This window comes from Anomaloglossus baeobatrachus, chromosome 2, assembly GCF_048569485.1.
Source record: "Anomaloglossus baeobatrachus isolate aAnoBae1 chromosome 2, aAnoBae1.hap1, whole genome shotgun sequence".
Taxonomy (NCBI): Eukaryota; Metazoa; Chordata; class Amphibia; order Anura; family Aromobatidae; genus Anomaloglossus; species Anomaloglossus baeobatrachus.
This window is the reverse complement of record NC_134354.1, coordinates 481,764,026-481,780,472: the sequence shown is the minus strand read 5'-3', so window position 1 is coordinate 481,780,472 and position 16,447 is coordinate 481,764,026. Positions and strand designations below refer to the sequence as shown.

The window sequence follows — 16,447 nt, the reverse complement described above, 5'->3', positions numbered from 1 at the left end:
CTCCATGTACAGTATCATGCAGCCTCCCCACCCCAGTTCTCCATGTACAGTATCATGCAGCCTCCCCACCCCAGGCCTCCATGTACAGTATCATGCAGCCTCCCAAACCCAGGCCTCCATGATGGAGGCCTGGGTTGGGGAGGCTGCATGATACTGTACATGGAGGCCTGGGGTGGGGAGGCTGCATGATACTGTACATGGAGAACTGGGGTGGGGAGGCTGCATGATACTGTACATGGAGGCCTGGGGTGGGGAGGCTGTATGATACTGTACATGGAGGCCTGGGGTGGGGAGGCTGCATGATACTGTACATGGAGGCCTGGGGTGGGGAGGCTGCATGATACTGTACATGGAGGCCTGGGGTGGGGAGGCTGTATGATACTGTACATGGAGGCCTGGGGTGGGGAGGCTGCATGATACTGTACATGGAGGCCTGGGGTGGGGAGGCTGCATGATACTGTACATGGAGGCCTGGGGTGGGGAGGCTGCATGATACTGTACATGGAGGCCTGGGGTGGGGAGGCTGCATGATACTGTACATGGAGGCCTGGGGAGACTGCATTATACTGTACATGGAGGCCTGGGGAGGCTGGCAGCATTATTATAGATGGAGGCCTGGGGAGGCTGGCAGCATTATTATACATGAGCCCTGGGGAGGCTGGCAGCATTATTATACATGAGGCCTGGGGAGGCTGGCTGCATTATTATACATGAGGCCTGGGGAGGCTGGCTGCATTATTATACATGGAGGCCTGGGGAGGCTGGCTGCATTATTATACATGGAGGCCTGGGGAGGCTGGCTGCATTATTATACATGGAGGCCTGGGGAGGCTGGCTGCATTAATATACATGGAGGCCTGGGGAGGCTGGCTGCATTATTATACATGAGGCCTGGGGAGGCTGGCTGCATTATTATACATGGAGGCCTGGGGAGGCTGGCTGCATTATTATACATGAGGCCTGGGGAGGCTGGCTGCATTATTATACATGGAGGCCTGGGGAGGCTGGCTGCATTATTATACATGGAGGCCTGGGGAGGCTGGCTGCATTATTATACATGGAGGTCTGGGGAGGCTGGCTGCATTAATATACATGGAGGTCTGGGGAGGCTGGCTGCATTATTATACATGGAGGCCTGGGGAGGCTGGCTGCATTATTATACATGGAGGCCTGGGGAGGCTGGCTGCATTATTATACATGGAGGCCTGGGGAGGCTGGCTGCATTATTATACATGGAGGTCTGGGGAGGCTGGCTGCATTATTATACATGGAGGTCTGGGGAGGCTGGCTGCATTATTATACATGGAGGCCTGGGGAGGCTGGCTGCATTATTATACATGGAGGCCTGGGGAGGCTGGCTGCATTATTATACATGGAGGCCTGGGGAGGCTGGCTGCATTATTATACATGGAGGCCTGGGGAGGCTGGCTGCATTATTATACATGGAGGCCTGGGGAGGCTGGCTGCATTATTATACATGGAGGCCTGGGGAGGCTGGCTGCTATATTATACATGGAGGCCTGGAGAGGTTGGCTGCATTATTATATATGGAGGCCTGGTGAGGCTGCATAATAAACATGAAGGACACCTTATACATTGAATATAGAGGTGTAATATACATAGAGGTCTATGAGGCTGCATTATACTGGAGGTCTATAGGGCTGCATTAAAATGGAGGTCGGGGGGGGGGCTGTATAATACAAAATGAAGGGACACCTTATACATGGAATATAGGGGTGAATTATACATGGAGGAGTATGGGGCTGCATAATACCATCTGAAGTTTTATGGGGTTGTGTTATAATACATATAGGACTATGGGGGCTGCATTATAATATATGGAGGACTATGGAGGCTACCTTATACATGGACTATGGAAGTGCATTATAAAACATGGAGGACTATGTGGTGCAGTATAATATATGGAGAACTATGGGGTGAATTTTAATACATGGAGAACTATGGGAAATGCATTATAATTGAAGGGCTACTTTATACATGGAGGATTATGGGGGTGCATTATAATATATGGAGGGCTATGTATCTGCATTCTAATATATGAAGGGTTATGTGAGACCCTTTATACAATTATTTGGAAGGCTATGTGGGGGCTGTTATAGTATTTTGAGAACTTTATACAGGGGGGACAAAGATACAAGTATGGGATGGAAATGTTTTGTGCTGAGGGAAAAAGGCTCTTTCCCTCAGCAGCCAACTTTCCCATGCTCTGCTATACATCTCTCAGCACCCAGCTTTCCCATGTTCTGATATACATCTCTCAGCACCCAGCTTTCCCATGTTCTGATATACATCTCTCAGCACCCAGCTTTCTCATGCTCTGATATGGGAAAGCTGGGTGCTGAGGACAAGATAAATATCAGAACATAGGAAAGCTGGGTGCTGATAGAGGGATTTCAGGGTGCTGTGGGTGAGAGCCAAGTGTCAGCGTCATTATCCTGTACCCCGAGTGTCAGTGTCATTATCCCTTACCCCATACCTCCCAACTGTCCCGGATACAGCGGGACTTTCACGCTTTACGTTGTTTGTCCCGTTGCCACGATCGGGACGGCCGGCTCCCGGGCTCCGCCCACCCACTCTCTCTCCGCCTCCCTGCTTTTCCCTCCTACCATCCCAGTAGACGTGGCATAACAGAGAGGAGCGCTGCCTGTGCTGCTGCTGGTACAGTAAAATCTCCCCAGCGCTGATTTCCCTCCCTCCCCCCCCCCCTCACCCCCGGCCGGAGCCTCTCTGTGCGGTTCGGCCGGCCGCCTGTCTGTGCGGTCGGCCGGCCGCCTGTCTGTGCGGGCGCCCCCCGGCCGCCTGTCTGTGCGGGCGCCCCCCGGCCGCCTGTCTGTGCGGGCGCCCCCCGGCCGCCTGTCTGTGCGGGCGCCCCCCGGCCGCCTGTCTGTGCGGGCGCCCCCCTGCCGCCTGTCTGTGCGGGCGCCCCCCTGCCGCCTGTCTGTGCGGGCGCCCCCCTGCCACCTGTCTGTGAAGGCGACCGGCCACCTCACTGTGTGGGCGACCGGCCGCCTCACTGTGGCTCCCTGCGTTTCCATGCTGGAGGCCCGCCGGCTGCCTGCGTGTCCATGCTGGAGGCCCGCCGGCTGCCTGCGTGTCCATGCTGGAGGCCCGCCGGCTGCCTGCGTGTCCATGCTGGAGGCCCGCCGGCTGCCTGCGTGTCCATGCTGAATGGGTGTGGATGGGGAGTGGATATGGGCGTGACTGTGAAATGGGTGTGGTTAGGGGGCGTGGCCTAAAAAATTTGCCGCGACGCGCGTAGCGCGCCGCAAACTTTGTCCTTCTTTTCCTTCTTTAAAAGTTGGGAGGTATGCCTTACCCCAAGTGTCTGTGTATGTGGAGGGGGGGCCAAGGTCTAAACTTTGCACCGGGGCCCATCCAACTCTAGTTACGCCACTGAGTACAGCGTATAATAACGATAAATAACTTGAGACATAGTGCGGCAGAGTGAGATCAGCGGGGACACAGAGGCCTAGCGCGCCCCTCTCTATGTCCCTGCTGACCACACTTAGCCCCACAATGTCTCAAGGTATTTAACATTATGACATTATTATGCAAACCTCTGGGCAAAATTAGTTGCAGAAAATGAATGGATCTCAGCAACCTCTGTTTTTTTAGGAGAAAGAAAAAAAAAAAAAAAAAAGAGGAGGAGAGGGAAATCAAAAATGATTTCTTTTTACAGATATTAGGCTATCCCATGGGTGCCAAATTTTCTCCTTCACTAGCAAACTTCTATTTGGCATGGTGGGAGAAAATTTATCTATATCTGCCTAGCAACCTATTTCAACCAAATATTACTTGGTATGGCCGATATATTGATGATTCAGTGTTTATATGGCAAGACCATACATATTCCCACAATTCATCTATACTTTCTGATTTTATTTTTTTAAATAACAACCACCTAAACTTGTGATCTACGATATGCTTTTCTGATTCTAACACACCATTTCTTGATGTGTACCTAATGGGGGATGCGGTTAATAAATCCATCAAAACAAAACCAAAAACCAATGGCAATTCAGTGCTTTATGCCAATAAAGGTCATCCACACCATGTAATAAAAAAAAAAATCTTTGTATTGTTTTATCTCATTCACTTTCTGTAAACATGATAACACAGACTTATTTCTTTGGTTAGTGCGATTACAGCGATAGCACATTTATATGGGTTTTTTTATGTTTTAATAAAAAAAAAAAACTAAAAAAAAAAAAAAAAACTACCGCGCTAACTGGATGAGTGGGAAAAGGGAGTGAACGGGTAGACCTAAATTTAGGTATACAAATATGGAGAGACAACAGGGAATTAGTAAAATGTAAACTGATTTATTGTATAATTTAACACAAGGTTTAAAAATTATAGATAAAAACAAAACAAAAAACCTCTGCGTGGAGGGATTGTTGAGAGGATCCTGGTGAGGAACTTAGGGACAGAAGGGGAGACTTAGGACCTGTTAGGAATACAAAATGACAGGAATGAATGCAGGTCAACTGATAATAGGAATAATGAGGATTATTTTACTAATTCCCCGTTGTGTCTCTCCATATTTGTATACCTAAATTTAGGTCTACCCATTCACTCCCTTTTCTCACTCATCCAGTAAGCGCGGTAGTTTTTTAATTATTTCTTCTTTTAGACAGGTTTACGCGGACCCTGCCAACTGCCTGCAGCTTTCATCCCCCCTCCCTTTTTATAGTTCACAGATATTATCAGTCCTGTGTCCCCTCCCCGGCATCACCTCCATACTGAGTTAACACAGCCCCTTTCCCATTCCTTATAACTGGTTTTTATGTTTTGCCTCCTTCACACAATAAAACCAATTTTATAGTAAAATAAATTGATTTTGCATCTCTATATTCTAAGAGCTATAGCTTTTTCATTTTTCCTCTGACAAAGTTGTATGGCAGCTTATTTTTTGCAGGATTAGATGACCTATTCAAGGATATATTTATTTATATTTGACTTATTGATCACATTTTATTCCACTTTTTTTCTGGGGGTCTGATGAAAAAAAAAAAAAAGCCTCATTTATGCCACTTTTTATGGTGTTCACTGCAGGAGTTAACTGCAGACAGTTATAGTTCGGGTAGTTCTGGAAGCGGCAATACCAAAAAAGAGAATTTTGTTTACTTACCGTAAATTCTTTTTCTTATAGTTCCGTAATGGGAGACCCAGACCATGGGTGTATAGCTTCTGCCTCCGGAGGACACACAAAGTACTACACTAAAAAGTGTAGCTCCTCCCTCCGAGCATATACACCCCCTGGATAACCAAATATAGCCAGTTTAGTGCAAAAGCTGAAGGAGAATAGCCACCCACAAGTAGATATAGAGCAAAAAACCGGAACAACCCGAGCCTCTGTCTACAACAACAGCCGGTGATAACACGCGGAACAAGAAACTGCCAACAGGCAACAGGGAGGGTGCTGGGTCTCCCATTATGGAACTATAAGAAAAAGAATTTATGGTAAGTAAACAAAATTCTCTTTTTCTTTATCGTTCCTATGGGAGACCCAGACCATGGGACGTCTCAAAGCAGTCCATAGGTGGGAAATAAACAGAAAACTGAGAAGTAAGCAAAACCTAACTTCACAAATGGGCGACAGCCGCCTGAAGGATGCGTCTGCCCAAGCTCGCATCTGCCGAAGCATGAGCATGCACTTGGTAGTGCTTCGAAAAGGTGTGCAGACTAGACCAAGTGGCAGCCTGACAGACCTGCTGAGCCGTAGCCTGGTGCCTGAAAGCCCAAGAGGCACCGACAGCTCTGGTCGAGTGTGCCTTGATCCCCGGCGGGGGAGGCACCTGAGTACACTGGTAGGCATCGGATATGGCCGACCTAATCCAACGAGCTAGGGTCGGTTTAGAAGCCGAGAGACCCTTGCGCTGACCTATGGTCAGCACAAAAAGAGAGGTGCACCGCCTAAGAACAGTGGTGCGTGACACATAGATCCGGAGCGCCCGCACCAGATCTAAAGTATGCAACACTTTCTCAAAGCGATGAACAGGAGCCGGACAAAAGGAAGGCAATGAAATGTCCTGGTTAAGGTGGAAAGGAGACACCAACTTAGATAGAAAGTCCGGAGTCGGACGGAGAACCACCTTGTCTTGATGAAAAACCAAAAAAGGTGACTCCGAAGAGAGCGCAGCCAAATCAGAGACTCTCCTGAGAGAAGTTATGGCCACCAGAAAGACGACTTTCTGTGAAAGTCGAAACAAAGAAACCTCCCTAAGAGGCTCAAAGGGGGGTTTCTGTAAGGCCGTGAGGACCAGATTAAGGTCCCAGGGATCCAAAGGCCGCCGGTAAGGTGGAATGATGTGAGATGCGCCCTGCATGAAGGTGCGCACCTGAGCCAGGCGGGCGATACGCCGCTGGAACAACACTGACAGAGCCGAGACCTGTCCCTTAAGGGAATTGAGGGATAGTCCTAGCTGCAGACCGGACTGTAGAAAGGACAGGATGGTCGGCAAGGAAAAAGGCCAAGGGGCATGGCCGGAAGAACGACACCAGGACAGGAAAATTCTCCAAGTCCTGTGGTAAATTTTGGCCGAGGAAGACTTCATAGTGTCATAGTGGAGATGACTTCGGGAGGAATGCCGGAAGCCGTCAGGATCCAGGACTCAAGAGCCACGCCGTCAATCTGAGAGCTGCAGAATTCTGGCGGAAAAACGGACCTTGTGAGAAAAGGTCTGGGCGGTCCGGGAGATGCCACGGCACCTCTACGGACAGACGGAGCAGGTCTGGTTACCAAGCTCGCCTGGGCCAGTCTGGAGCAATGAGTATGACCCGACGGCCCTCCATTCTGATCTTGCGCAGGAGAGCTAGAGGGGGAAACACGTAAGACAGACGGAACTGGGACCAATCCTGAACCAGCGCGTCCGCTGCAAAGGCCTGAGGATCGTGGGAGCGAGCCACGTAAACCGGGACCTTGTTGTTGTGCCGGGATGCCATTAGATCCACTTCCGGAGTGCCCCACTTGCGGCAGATCGACTGGAACACTGCCGGATGCAGAGCCCACTCGCCGCTGTCCACGGTTTGACGGCTGAGATAATCTGCCTCCCAGTTTTCTACGCCTGGGATGTGGACTGCGGATATGGTGGACTTGGAGTCCTCCGTCCACTGAAGGATGCGTTGAACCTCCAACATTGCCAGGCGGCTGCGAGTCCCGCCCTGGTGATTGATGTAGGCAACTGCTGTCGCGTTGTCTGACTGGACTCGAATGTGCTTGCCCGCCAACAGGTGGTGAAAGGCTACGAGAGCTAGGAGCACAGCTCTGATTTCCAGCACATTGATCGAGAGGGCTGATTCGGACGGAGTCCAAGTGCCCTGTGCTCGGTGGTGGAGAAATACTGCTCCCCAGCCGGATAGACTGGCATCCGTGGTGAGGATCACCCAGGACGGGGTCAGGAAGGAGCGTCCCTGAGACAGAGAGAGGGGCCGAAGCCACCACTGAAGAGAGCTCCTGGTGTGTGGCGACAGAGCCACCAACCTGTGCAAGGAAGAAGTCCGCTTGTCCCAACAGCGGAGAATGTCCAGCTGCAGAGGACGCAGATGGAACTGGGCAAAGGGAACCGCTTCCATTGACGCCACCATCTGACCCAGCACCTGCATGAGGTGCCTGATGGAATGACGGCGGGGCCTCAAAAGAGAGCGCACCGCCAGATGGAGGGACTGCTGTTTGACTAAGGGCAGCTTGACAAGTGCCGGCAGAGTCTCGAATTGCATCCCTAGGTACGTGAGTTTTTGGGTCGGGGTCAGAGTGGACTTGGGCAGATTGACAAGCCACCCGAATTGAACAAGAGTGGCGAGAGTGAGCGAGACACTCCGCTGACAGTCTGCACTGGATGAAGCCTTGACAAGAAGGTCGTCCAGGTAAGGAATCACTGCCAACCCCTGGAGGTGCAGAACCGCAACCACTGCTGCCATGACCTTGGTGAATACTCGAGGGACCGTGGCTAACCCGAAGGGGAGAGCCACGAATTGGAAATGATCCTCTCCGATTGCAAAATGTAGCCAACGCTGGTGTGAAACTGCAATTGGCACATGCAGATAGGCATCTCTGATGTCGATGGATGCCAGGAAATCTCCTTGGGTCATTGAGGCAATGACTGATCGCAGAGACTCCATGCGAAAATGCCGCACCTGAACATGCTTGTTGAGAAGCTTGAGATCCAGGATGGGCCGGAAGGAACCGTCCTTTTTGGGGACTAGGAAGAGATTTGAGTAGAAACCTCTGAACCGTTCCCTGGCGGGAACCGGTACAATTACTCCGTTGGCCTGCAAGGATGCCACGGCCTGAGAGAAGGCGGCGGCCTTGGAGCAGGGGGGAGTTGACAGAAAAAATCTGTTTGGCGGGCTGGAAGAGAACTCTATCCTGTAGCCGTGGGAGATGATATCCCGCACCCACTGATCGGAGACGTGTTGAAACCACACGTCGCCAAAGTGGGAGAGCCTGCCACCGACCAAGGACGTTGCTGGCTCGGCCAGATAGTCAAGAGGAGGCTGCCTTGGTGGCAGCAGCTCCTGCGGACTTTTGTGGACGCGGCTTCTTGCGCCAGGTGGGCTTCTGGTCCTTGGCTGAGTTAGTGGACGAGGCCGAGGGCTTAGAGGACGACCAGTTAGAGGAACGAAAGGAACGAAACCTTGACTGGTTCCTGCCCTGGACAGGTTTCCTGGTTTTAGTCTGTGGCAAGGAAGTACTCTTCCCGCCAGTAGCCTCCTTAATAATTTCATCCAGTTGTTCACCGAACAGCCTGGACCCAGCAAATGGGAGCCCAGCAAGGTACTTCTTTGAGGAAGCATCTGCCTTCCACTCTCGAAGCCACAAGATCCTGCGGATAGCGAGGGAATTAGCGGAAGCCACCGCAGTGCGGTGAGAGGCCTCCAGCATGGCAGACATGGCGTAGGCTGAAAAGGCTGAAGCCTGGGAAGTTAAGGCAACCAATTCAGGCATAGAGTCCCTAGTGAGGGAATGCATCTCCTCTAGGGAAGCAGAGATGGCTTTGAGAGCCCACACTGCTGCAAAGGATGGGGAGAACGAGGCCCCTGCCGCCTCATAGACAGACTTGGCCAGAAGGTCAACCTGGCGGTCAGTGGGATCCTTAAGTGAGGTGCCATCAGCCACAGATACAACTGTCCGGGCTGAGAGTCTAGACACCGGAGGGTCTACCTTTGGTGAGTGAGCCCACTCCTTGACCACCTCTGGTGGAAAAGGAAAACGGTCATCAGAACCACGCTTTGGGAAGAGTTTGTCAGGACAGGCTCTGGGCTTGGACACAGTGGCCTGAAAACTGGAGTGGTTAAAGAACACACTCCTTGTTCTCTTAGGCGAGGTAAACTGGTGCTTTTCTGCCAGAGAGGGTTGCTCCTCTGATACTGGCGGATTGAGGTCCAGTACAGAATTAATGGACGCAATCAAATCACTAACATCTGTATCACCCTCGGTCAGATCAATGGGGCACATGGAGGTAGCGTCCGAGCCCCCAGTAAAGACATCCTCCTCGTCCTGCGAGTCGGCTCGTGAATCGGAGCCGCGGGACGAGGAAGGAGAGGGGACCCTGCGTCTCCTTTTAGGAGGACGGGGTCTGGGAGCAGATGAAGAATCCTCTGTGAGCTCTGCAGAGCGAGCCGAAGCAGCAGAGGCGCCCTGAGAAGGGGGCTGATGCATGCTCAGCAGAGTCCGGGACAACTCTCCCATGGAGTCGGCAAAGGACTGGGAGATAGACTTAGAAAACAATTCTACCCAAGCCGGGGGTTCAGTCACCGGGGCCGGAGCAGCCGGAGGGACCACTGGGGAGACTCCAGGCTGAGGCACCACCATGTTAGAGCAGGCATCACAATGAGGATATGTGCTCGGTTCACGCAGTACGAGCTTACATGCAGTGCATATTGAGTACAGCCTTGCAGCCTTGCTCCTAGTGTGAGACATACTGCTGAGGTGGGGGCTCTGCAGTAAAGAACACACTCCTTCAGAATGACCCCCAAAGAGTGTATAAGAAGGTCCACAACCAGAGGTTGTGGCTTACCAGACCGTTTTGTGTGCCCTCCGGATCCCACAGCTCGGACCCCCAGACAGGTTGCAGAGATGCAGCAGCCAGCGCCGATCAGTGTGAGAACGCTGATAAAATGGCGCCGGAGCGAGGAGGGGGGGGGCCTAGTCCAAGAGCGGGAACCGGAGGGCCAAGGAGATATACAGGGGAGGGAAACATCTCTTCAGAGAGGAGTGTCCTCCACTGTGCCGAACGGCCGGTGGGCGGCGCCGCACTGTCCCTCTGCATGACTGACATGCAGGGGCAGTGAAAACGAAAGTAGGCCGCAGCCGAAGCCGGGGCCTAAATTTTACAATGCGGCCGGCGCGCAGGCACCCTTGGCGCGGTTCTCAGGTGAAAACCAGAGAACCGGACGGAAATGTCACCAAAGTAAACTGACACACTCTCCCCAACAATAAAGATGGAAAAGACAATAATAAGGGACAAGGAGTGTCTTTAACCACTCCAGTTTTCAGGCCACTGTGTCCAAGCCCAGAGCCTGTCCTGACAATAATGTCTCAAATACTTAGCTTGTGAGACGCAGGGCCAGGTCCCTGAGGGATGAGTGCTCCGTCCGGCAGGGTCCTGAAAGGGCTGCGGATGGAGACCGGTCTCCTGCAAAGCAGTGAGAACCGTGCTGGCTCCCACCTTCAAGCCAGAGCCCGAGGGATGGTGAAGGAGCGCGGCATGTAAGGCTCCAGCCTTGAAATCAACCTTAACAACACCGCCGACACAGTGGGGTGAGAAGGGACATGCCGGGGGTCCAGCTTGGACCCGCTTTTCTTCAAACTCTTTAAAATCAAAAATCAGATGAGAATGCATGTGTGGATGTGTGCCTCCTGAACACAAAGCATTGAACTGGCTATATTTGGTTATCCAGGGGGTGTATATGCTCGGAGGGAGGAGCTACACTTTTTAGTGTAGTACTTTGTGTGTCCTCCGGAGGCAGAAGCTATACACCCATGGTCTGGGTCTCCCATAGGAACGATGAAGAAATAGGTGCCCCGTTTTCTATTTACTTTATAAATATGTGTGTTTATTAGTAAAATGTGCTTTTCATTTTTTTTGCCATTTGTGGATTTTTAAAATATACAGATTATATATATATATTATATATATATACACACACACACACACACACACACACACACACACACACACACACATATACACACACACATACACATACATACAGTGCCTACAAGTAGTATTCAACCCCCTGCAGATTTAGCAGGTTTACACATTCGGAATTAACTTGGCATTGTGACATTTGGACTGTAGATCAGTCTGGAAGTGTGAAATGCACTGCAGCAAAAAAGAATGTTATTTCTTTTATTATTTTTTTTTTAAATTGTGAAAAGTTTATTCAGAGGGTCATTTATTATTCAACCCCTCAAACCACAAGAATTCTGTTTGGTTCCCCTAAAGTATTAAGAAGTATTTCAGGCACAAAGAACAATGAGGTTCACATGTTTGGATTAATTATCTCTTTTTCCAGCCTTTTCTGACTAATTAAGACCCTCCCCAAACTTGTGAACAGCACTCATACTTGGTCAACAAGGGAAAGACAAGGAGCATTCCAAGGCTATCAGAGACAAGATCGTGGAGGGTCACAAGGCTGGCAAGGGGTACAAAACCCTTTCCAAGGAGTTGGGCCTACCTGTCTCCACTGTTGGGAGCATCATCCGGAAGTGGAAGGCTTATGGAACTACTGTTAGCCTTCCACGGCCTGGACAGCCTTTGAAAGTTTCCACCCTCGCCGAGGCCAGGCTTGTCCGAAGAGTCAAGGCTAACCCAAGGACAACAAGGAAGGAGCTCCGGGAAGATCTCATGGCAGTGGGGACATTGGTTTCAGTCAATACCATAAGTAACGTACTCCACCGCAATGGTCTCCGTTCCAGACGAGCCTGTAAGCTACCTTTACTTTCAAAGCGTCATGTCAAGGCTCGTCTACAGTTTGCTCATGATCACTTGGAGGACTCTGAGACAGACTGGTTCAAGGTTCTCTGGTCTGATGAGACCAAGCTCGAGATCTTTGGTGCCAACCACACACGTGACATTTGGAGACTGGATGGCACTGCATACGACCCCAAGAATACCATCCCTACAGTCAAGCATGGTGGTGGCAGCATCATGCTGTGGGGCTGTTTCTCAGCCAAGGGGCCTGGCCATCTGGTCCGCATCCATGGGAAGATGGATAGCACGGCCTACCTGGAGATTTTGGCCAAGAACCTCCGCTCCTCCATCAAGGATCTTAAGATGGGTCGTCATTTCATCTTCCAACTAGACAACGATCCAAAGCACACAGCCAAGAAAACCAAGGTCTGGTTCAAGAGGGAAAAAAACAAGGTGTTGCAGTGGCCTAGTCAGTCTCCTGACCTTAACCCAATTGAAAACTTGTGGAAGGAGCTCAAGATTAAAGTCCACATGAGACACCCAAAGAACCTAGATAACTTGGAGAAGATCTGTATGGAGGAGTGGGCCAAGATAACTCCAGAGACCTGTGCCGGCCTGATCAGGTCTTATAAAAGACGATTATTAGCTGTAAATGCAAACAAGGGTTATTCCACAAAATATTAAACCTAGGGGTTGAATAATAATTGACCCACACTTTTATGTTGAAAATTTATTGAAATTTAACTGAGCAACATAACTTGTTGGTTTGTAAGATTTATGCATCTGTTAATAAATCCTGCTCTTGTTTGAAGTTTGCAGGCTCTAACTTATTTTTTGCATCTTATCAAACCTGCAGGGGGTTGAATACTACTTGTAGGCACTGTACATACATATATATATATATATATATATATATATATATATTTGTATTAGTCTGATCACAGGTGTTATGCATTGCAATGCACAAAGATGGCAATGCATTACACCTGGCAGCTTTAGGGCTCACTCACAATAGCGTTTATGATGGATGAGTGCAATGCGAGAAAACCATGCATTGCTCTGACCAATGTTAATCAATGATGCAGATTAGATAGAGATTTTTTTCTTACGACGATTTTTCTCATGTGTGTGAAACATCAGACTGCACGGATATCATCGAGAGCAGTCCAAATATATGCAGAGACAGACAATGGAGAAGATACAGACATTAATCTTTCCTGCTCCTCATGTGATCAAATGCAAGGGCATTGCAAGCACAGTGAATGAAACTCTGCTCTTGCTCGAAGCAGAGTTGGAGCTGAATGTCATTAGCATAGCTCATCCAATGCTCTCGCATTGGATGCCATACACTGGTGTAACCCTTGCCTAAAGGCCCTGTCACACACAGAGATAAATCTGTGGCAGATCTGTGGTTGCAGTGAAATTGTGGACAATCAGTGCCAGGTTGGTGGCTGTGTACAAATGGAACAATATGTCCATGATTTCACTGCAACCACAAATCTGCCAAAGATTTATCTCTGTGTGTGACAGGGCCTTTACTGTGATAGATTGCCTGTTAGACCATGCTGCTGTCATGGTCTAACAGGCCACCGTAGCCAGTAACCAGAAAATCACTTGACCTTGAGTTGCTAATGCAACAATCAGGACCCCGTGATCACGTCGCAGGGATCCTGATCGGGTCACAGACAATGCCCCCTCCCTCTCCCAGCCTCCTAATTGCTGCAATCACTATTGCAAATAGGAGATTAAACAACCAGGGTGGTACAGGCACCAACAATGGCTGTGAGATCTGGGTCTTGGCTATCACTTAAGCAAACCTCTAGGCGGCGATCGTGCTTGCACAGCTCCTTTGTCTGCATGATCGGCAGGACGTACTGGTGCTGTGGGAACGCACCAAAATATAGGACATTGCAGTACATTCAATGTCGGGAAAGGGTGAATATTAACATTTTAATATTAGAATAAAAGGTATGTTTTAAATTCACTTATAAAATAAAAACAAAGAAAAAAAAAACAAAACAGTTGCTGAAATCCATTTTCTTTACTGCTACTACAGAGCCGGTCTGTAAGCCCCCGTGCACTGCACCCTCAATCAAATATATTTCCTCCTGGTGAGCTGATTTGGTATTTGGTTGTTTCACATTAGCTACCTTGCTGCCAGCTCTTGTATCACCGCGATAGAATCAGATGTGATTTCTATTTCTTACCGTATGAAAGTAATCAATTGCACTTTCAAAGTTTCCCATTAAACTATGAATGTATCCAATTGCAGAATAAGTTGAAGCGTTTTGGGGTATTAGAACCAGGGCCTGGCGATGATATTCCAAAGCATCTTCATACTTTCTACATTTAAGGAGAAAAAAAATAATCAGATTAAATATAATTTCATATTTACAGTGAAACAATTAATGTAATGAAGGTTGGAAATGTAATATGTGCATTTATAACATGATGGAAATTGGTTTCCTTAACCTCTACATGACACATGACGTACTGGGTACGTCATGGATCGTGTTTGGTTAATCCCCACGGGTTGCCATGGGCAGTCCGCGGCGATCCGCGCACATCTCAGCTGATTTCAACAGCTGAGATGTGTGCCTGCCAGGCGTGAGTGGAATCGCGTTCCACCCGCACCTATTAACCCCTTACATCTCGCTGCCAAAATCTGACAGTGAGATGTAAATGTGCGCCACCATAAGGATAACTTACCCACCCCCATCGGAAGTCACGTGTCATGATCACGTGACTTCCGGTGGTTGCCATGGTAGCGCAGGGTCATGTGATGACTCTTGTAGCTATCATGAGTCGCTTTCTCTCACTGCCGGCAGAGGGCAGTGTGTGAGAGTAAAGACACTTTTCTCCAGATCTCGGCTGTGTAGCTGTGATCTGGAGAAATGGAAGAGCGATCAGACTGCTGATCGTTATTAGTCCCCTAGGGGACCTAGTAAAATAAAATAAAAAAAAAGTTAAAAAAAGTTTTAAAAAACCCTAAAAGTTCAAATCACCCCCCATTCGGCCCATTGAAAATTAAAGGGTTACAAAAATAAAAAATATACACATATTTGGTGTTGTCGTGTTCAAAAACGCCCAATCTATCAAAATATAAAATAAATTAATCTGATCGGTAAACGGCGTAGCGGCAAAAAAAATCCAAATGCTAAAATTAAGTTTTTCGGTCGCTGCAAATTTTGCGCAAAATGCAACCACTGGCGATCAAAATGTAGCATCTGTGCAAAAATGGTACCATTAAAAATGTCATCTCGAGATGCAAAAAATAAGCCATCACTGAGCCATAGATCCCGAAAAATGAAAACAATAAGGGTTTCGGAAAATGGCGCTAAAAGTGCACCACTTTTTTGTTGGACAAATTTGTGATTTTTTTTTAACCCCTTAGATAAAAGTAAGCCTATACATGTTTGATGTCTACAAACTCGTACCGACCAGAAAAATCACACCAACACATCAGTTTTATCCTATAGAGAACATGGTGAATAAAATATCCCAAAACTATTGTGCAATCACATTTTTTTGGCAGTTTTTCTGCACTTGAACTTTTTTTTATGTTTTCCAGTACTCTATATGGTAAAACTCATGGTTTCATATAAAAGTACAGCTCGTCCCGCAAAAAAACAATGCCTTATATAGCAAGATTGATGGAAAAATAAAAAAAAGTTACAGCTCTCAGAAGAAGGGGAGCAAAGAAAAAAACAAAAACAAAACAAAAAACAAAAAACAGAAAATTGCCCGGGGGTGAAGTGGTTAAGGTATGTGTTTTTACTTTAATCAATAGTGGGGGCTCTCTGACATGTCATCTTTGTAATCTTGTCCTCCTATTTTCAGATAGGTGACATGACCTTAGGGGCACTTTTCACACAACGGCATCGCAAGCCGATGCTTGCGATGCCGAGCGTGATAGTCTCCGCCCCCGTCGCAGCAGCGATATCTTTTGATAGCAGCCGTAGCGAACATTATCGCTACGGCAGCTTCACTTGGACTCACCTGCCTTGCGACGTCGTTCTGGCCGGCGACCCGCCTCCTTATTAAGGGGGCGGGTTGTGCGGCGTCATAGCAACGTCACACGGCAGGCGACCAATAGAAGTGGAGGGGCGGAGATGAGCGGGACGTAAACATCCCGCCCACCTCTGTCATTCCGCATAGCCGGCGTGAGCTGCAGGATGCAGGTAGGAGATGTTTCTCGCTCCTGCGGCTTCACACACAGCGATGTGTGCTGCCGCAGGAACGAGGAACAACATCGTACCTGTCGCAGTCGTGTAATTATGGAATTCCCAGACACTACACCGATGATACGATTACGACGATTTTGCGCTCGTTAATCGTATCATCTAGGATTTACACACTACGATGTCGAGTGCGACGCTGGATGTGCGTCACTTTCGACACGACCCCTCCGACATCGCACCTGCGATGTTGTAGTGTGCAAAGTGCCCCTTACTCTTTGAATAGGATGTTTCATTCTCAAAGGAAATTTCAAGGCCAGAATCCAGTGA

General features: G+C 48.9%; 1 protein-coding gene across 1 annotated transcript in view; it reads right to left on the bottom strand.

Annotated features, from left to right (window-relative positions):
• The window catches only part of CDC16 (cell division cycle 16), a 115,414-nt gene that overhangs the window by 12,994 nt on the left and 85,973 nt on the right, over window positions 1-16,447 (bottom strand). The window contains exon 16 of the mRNA XM_075334255.1: window positions 14,147-14,282. Coding sequence (XP_075190370.1) covers window positions 14,147-14,282 — 136 coding nt within the window. The remainder of the gene's footprint in view (window positions 1-14,146; window positions 14,283-16,447) is intronic.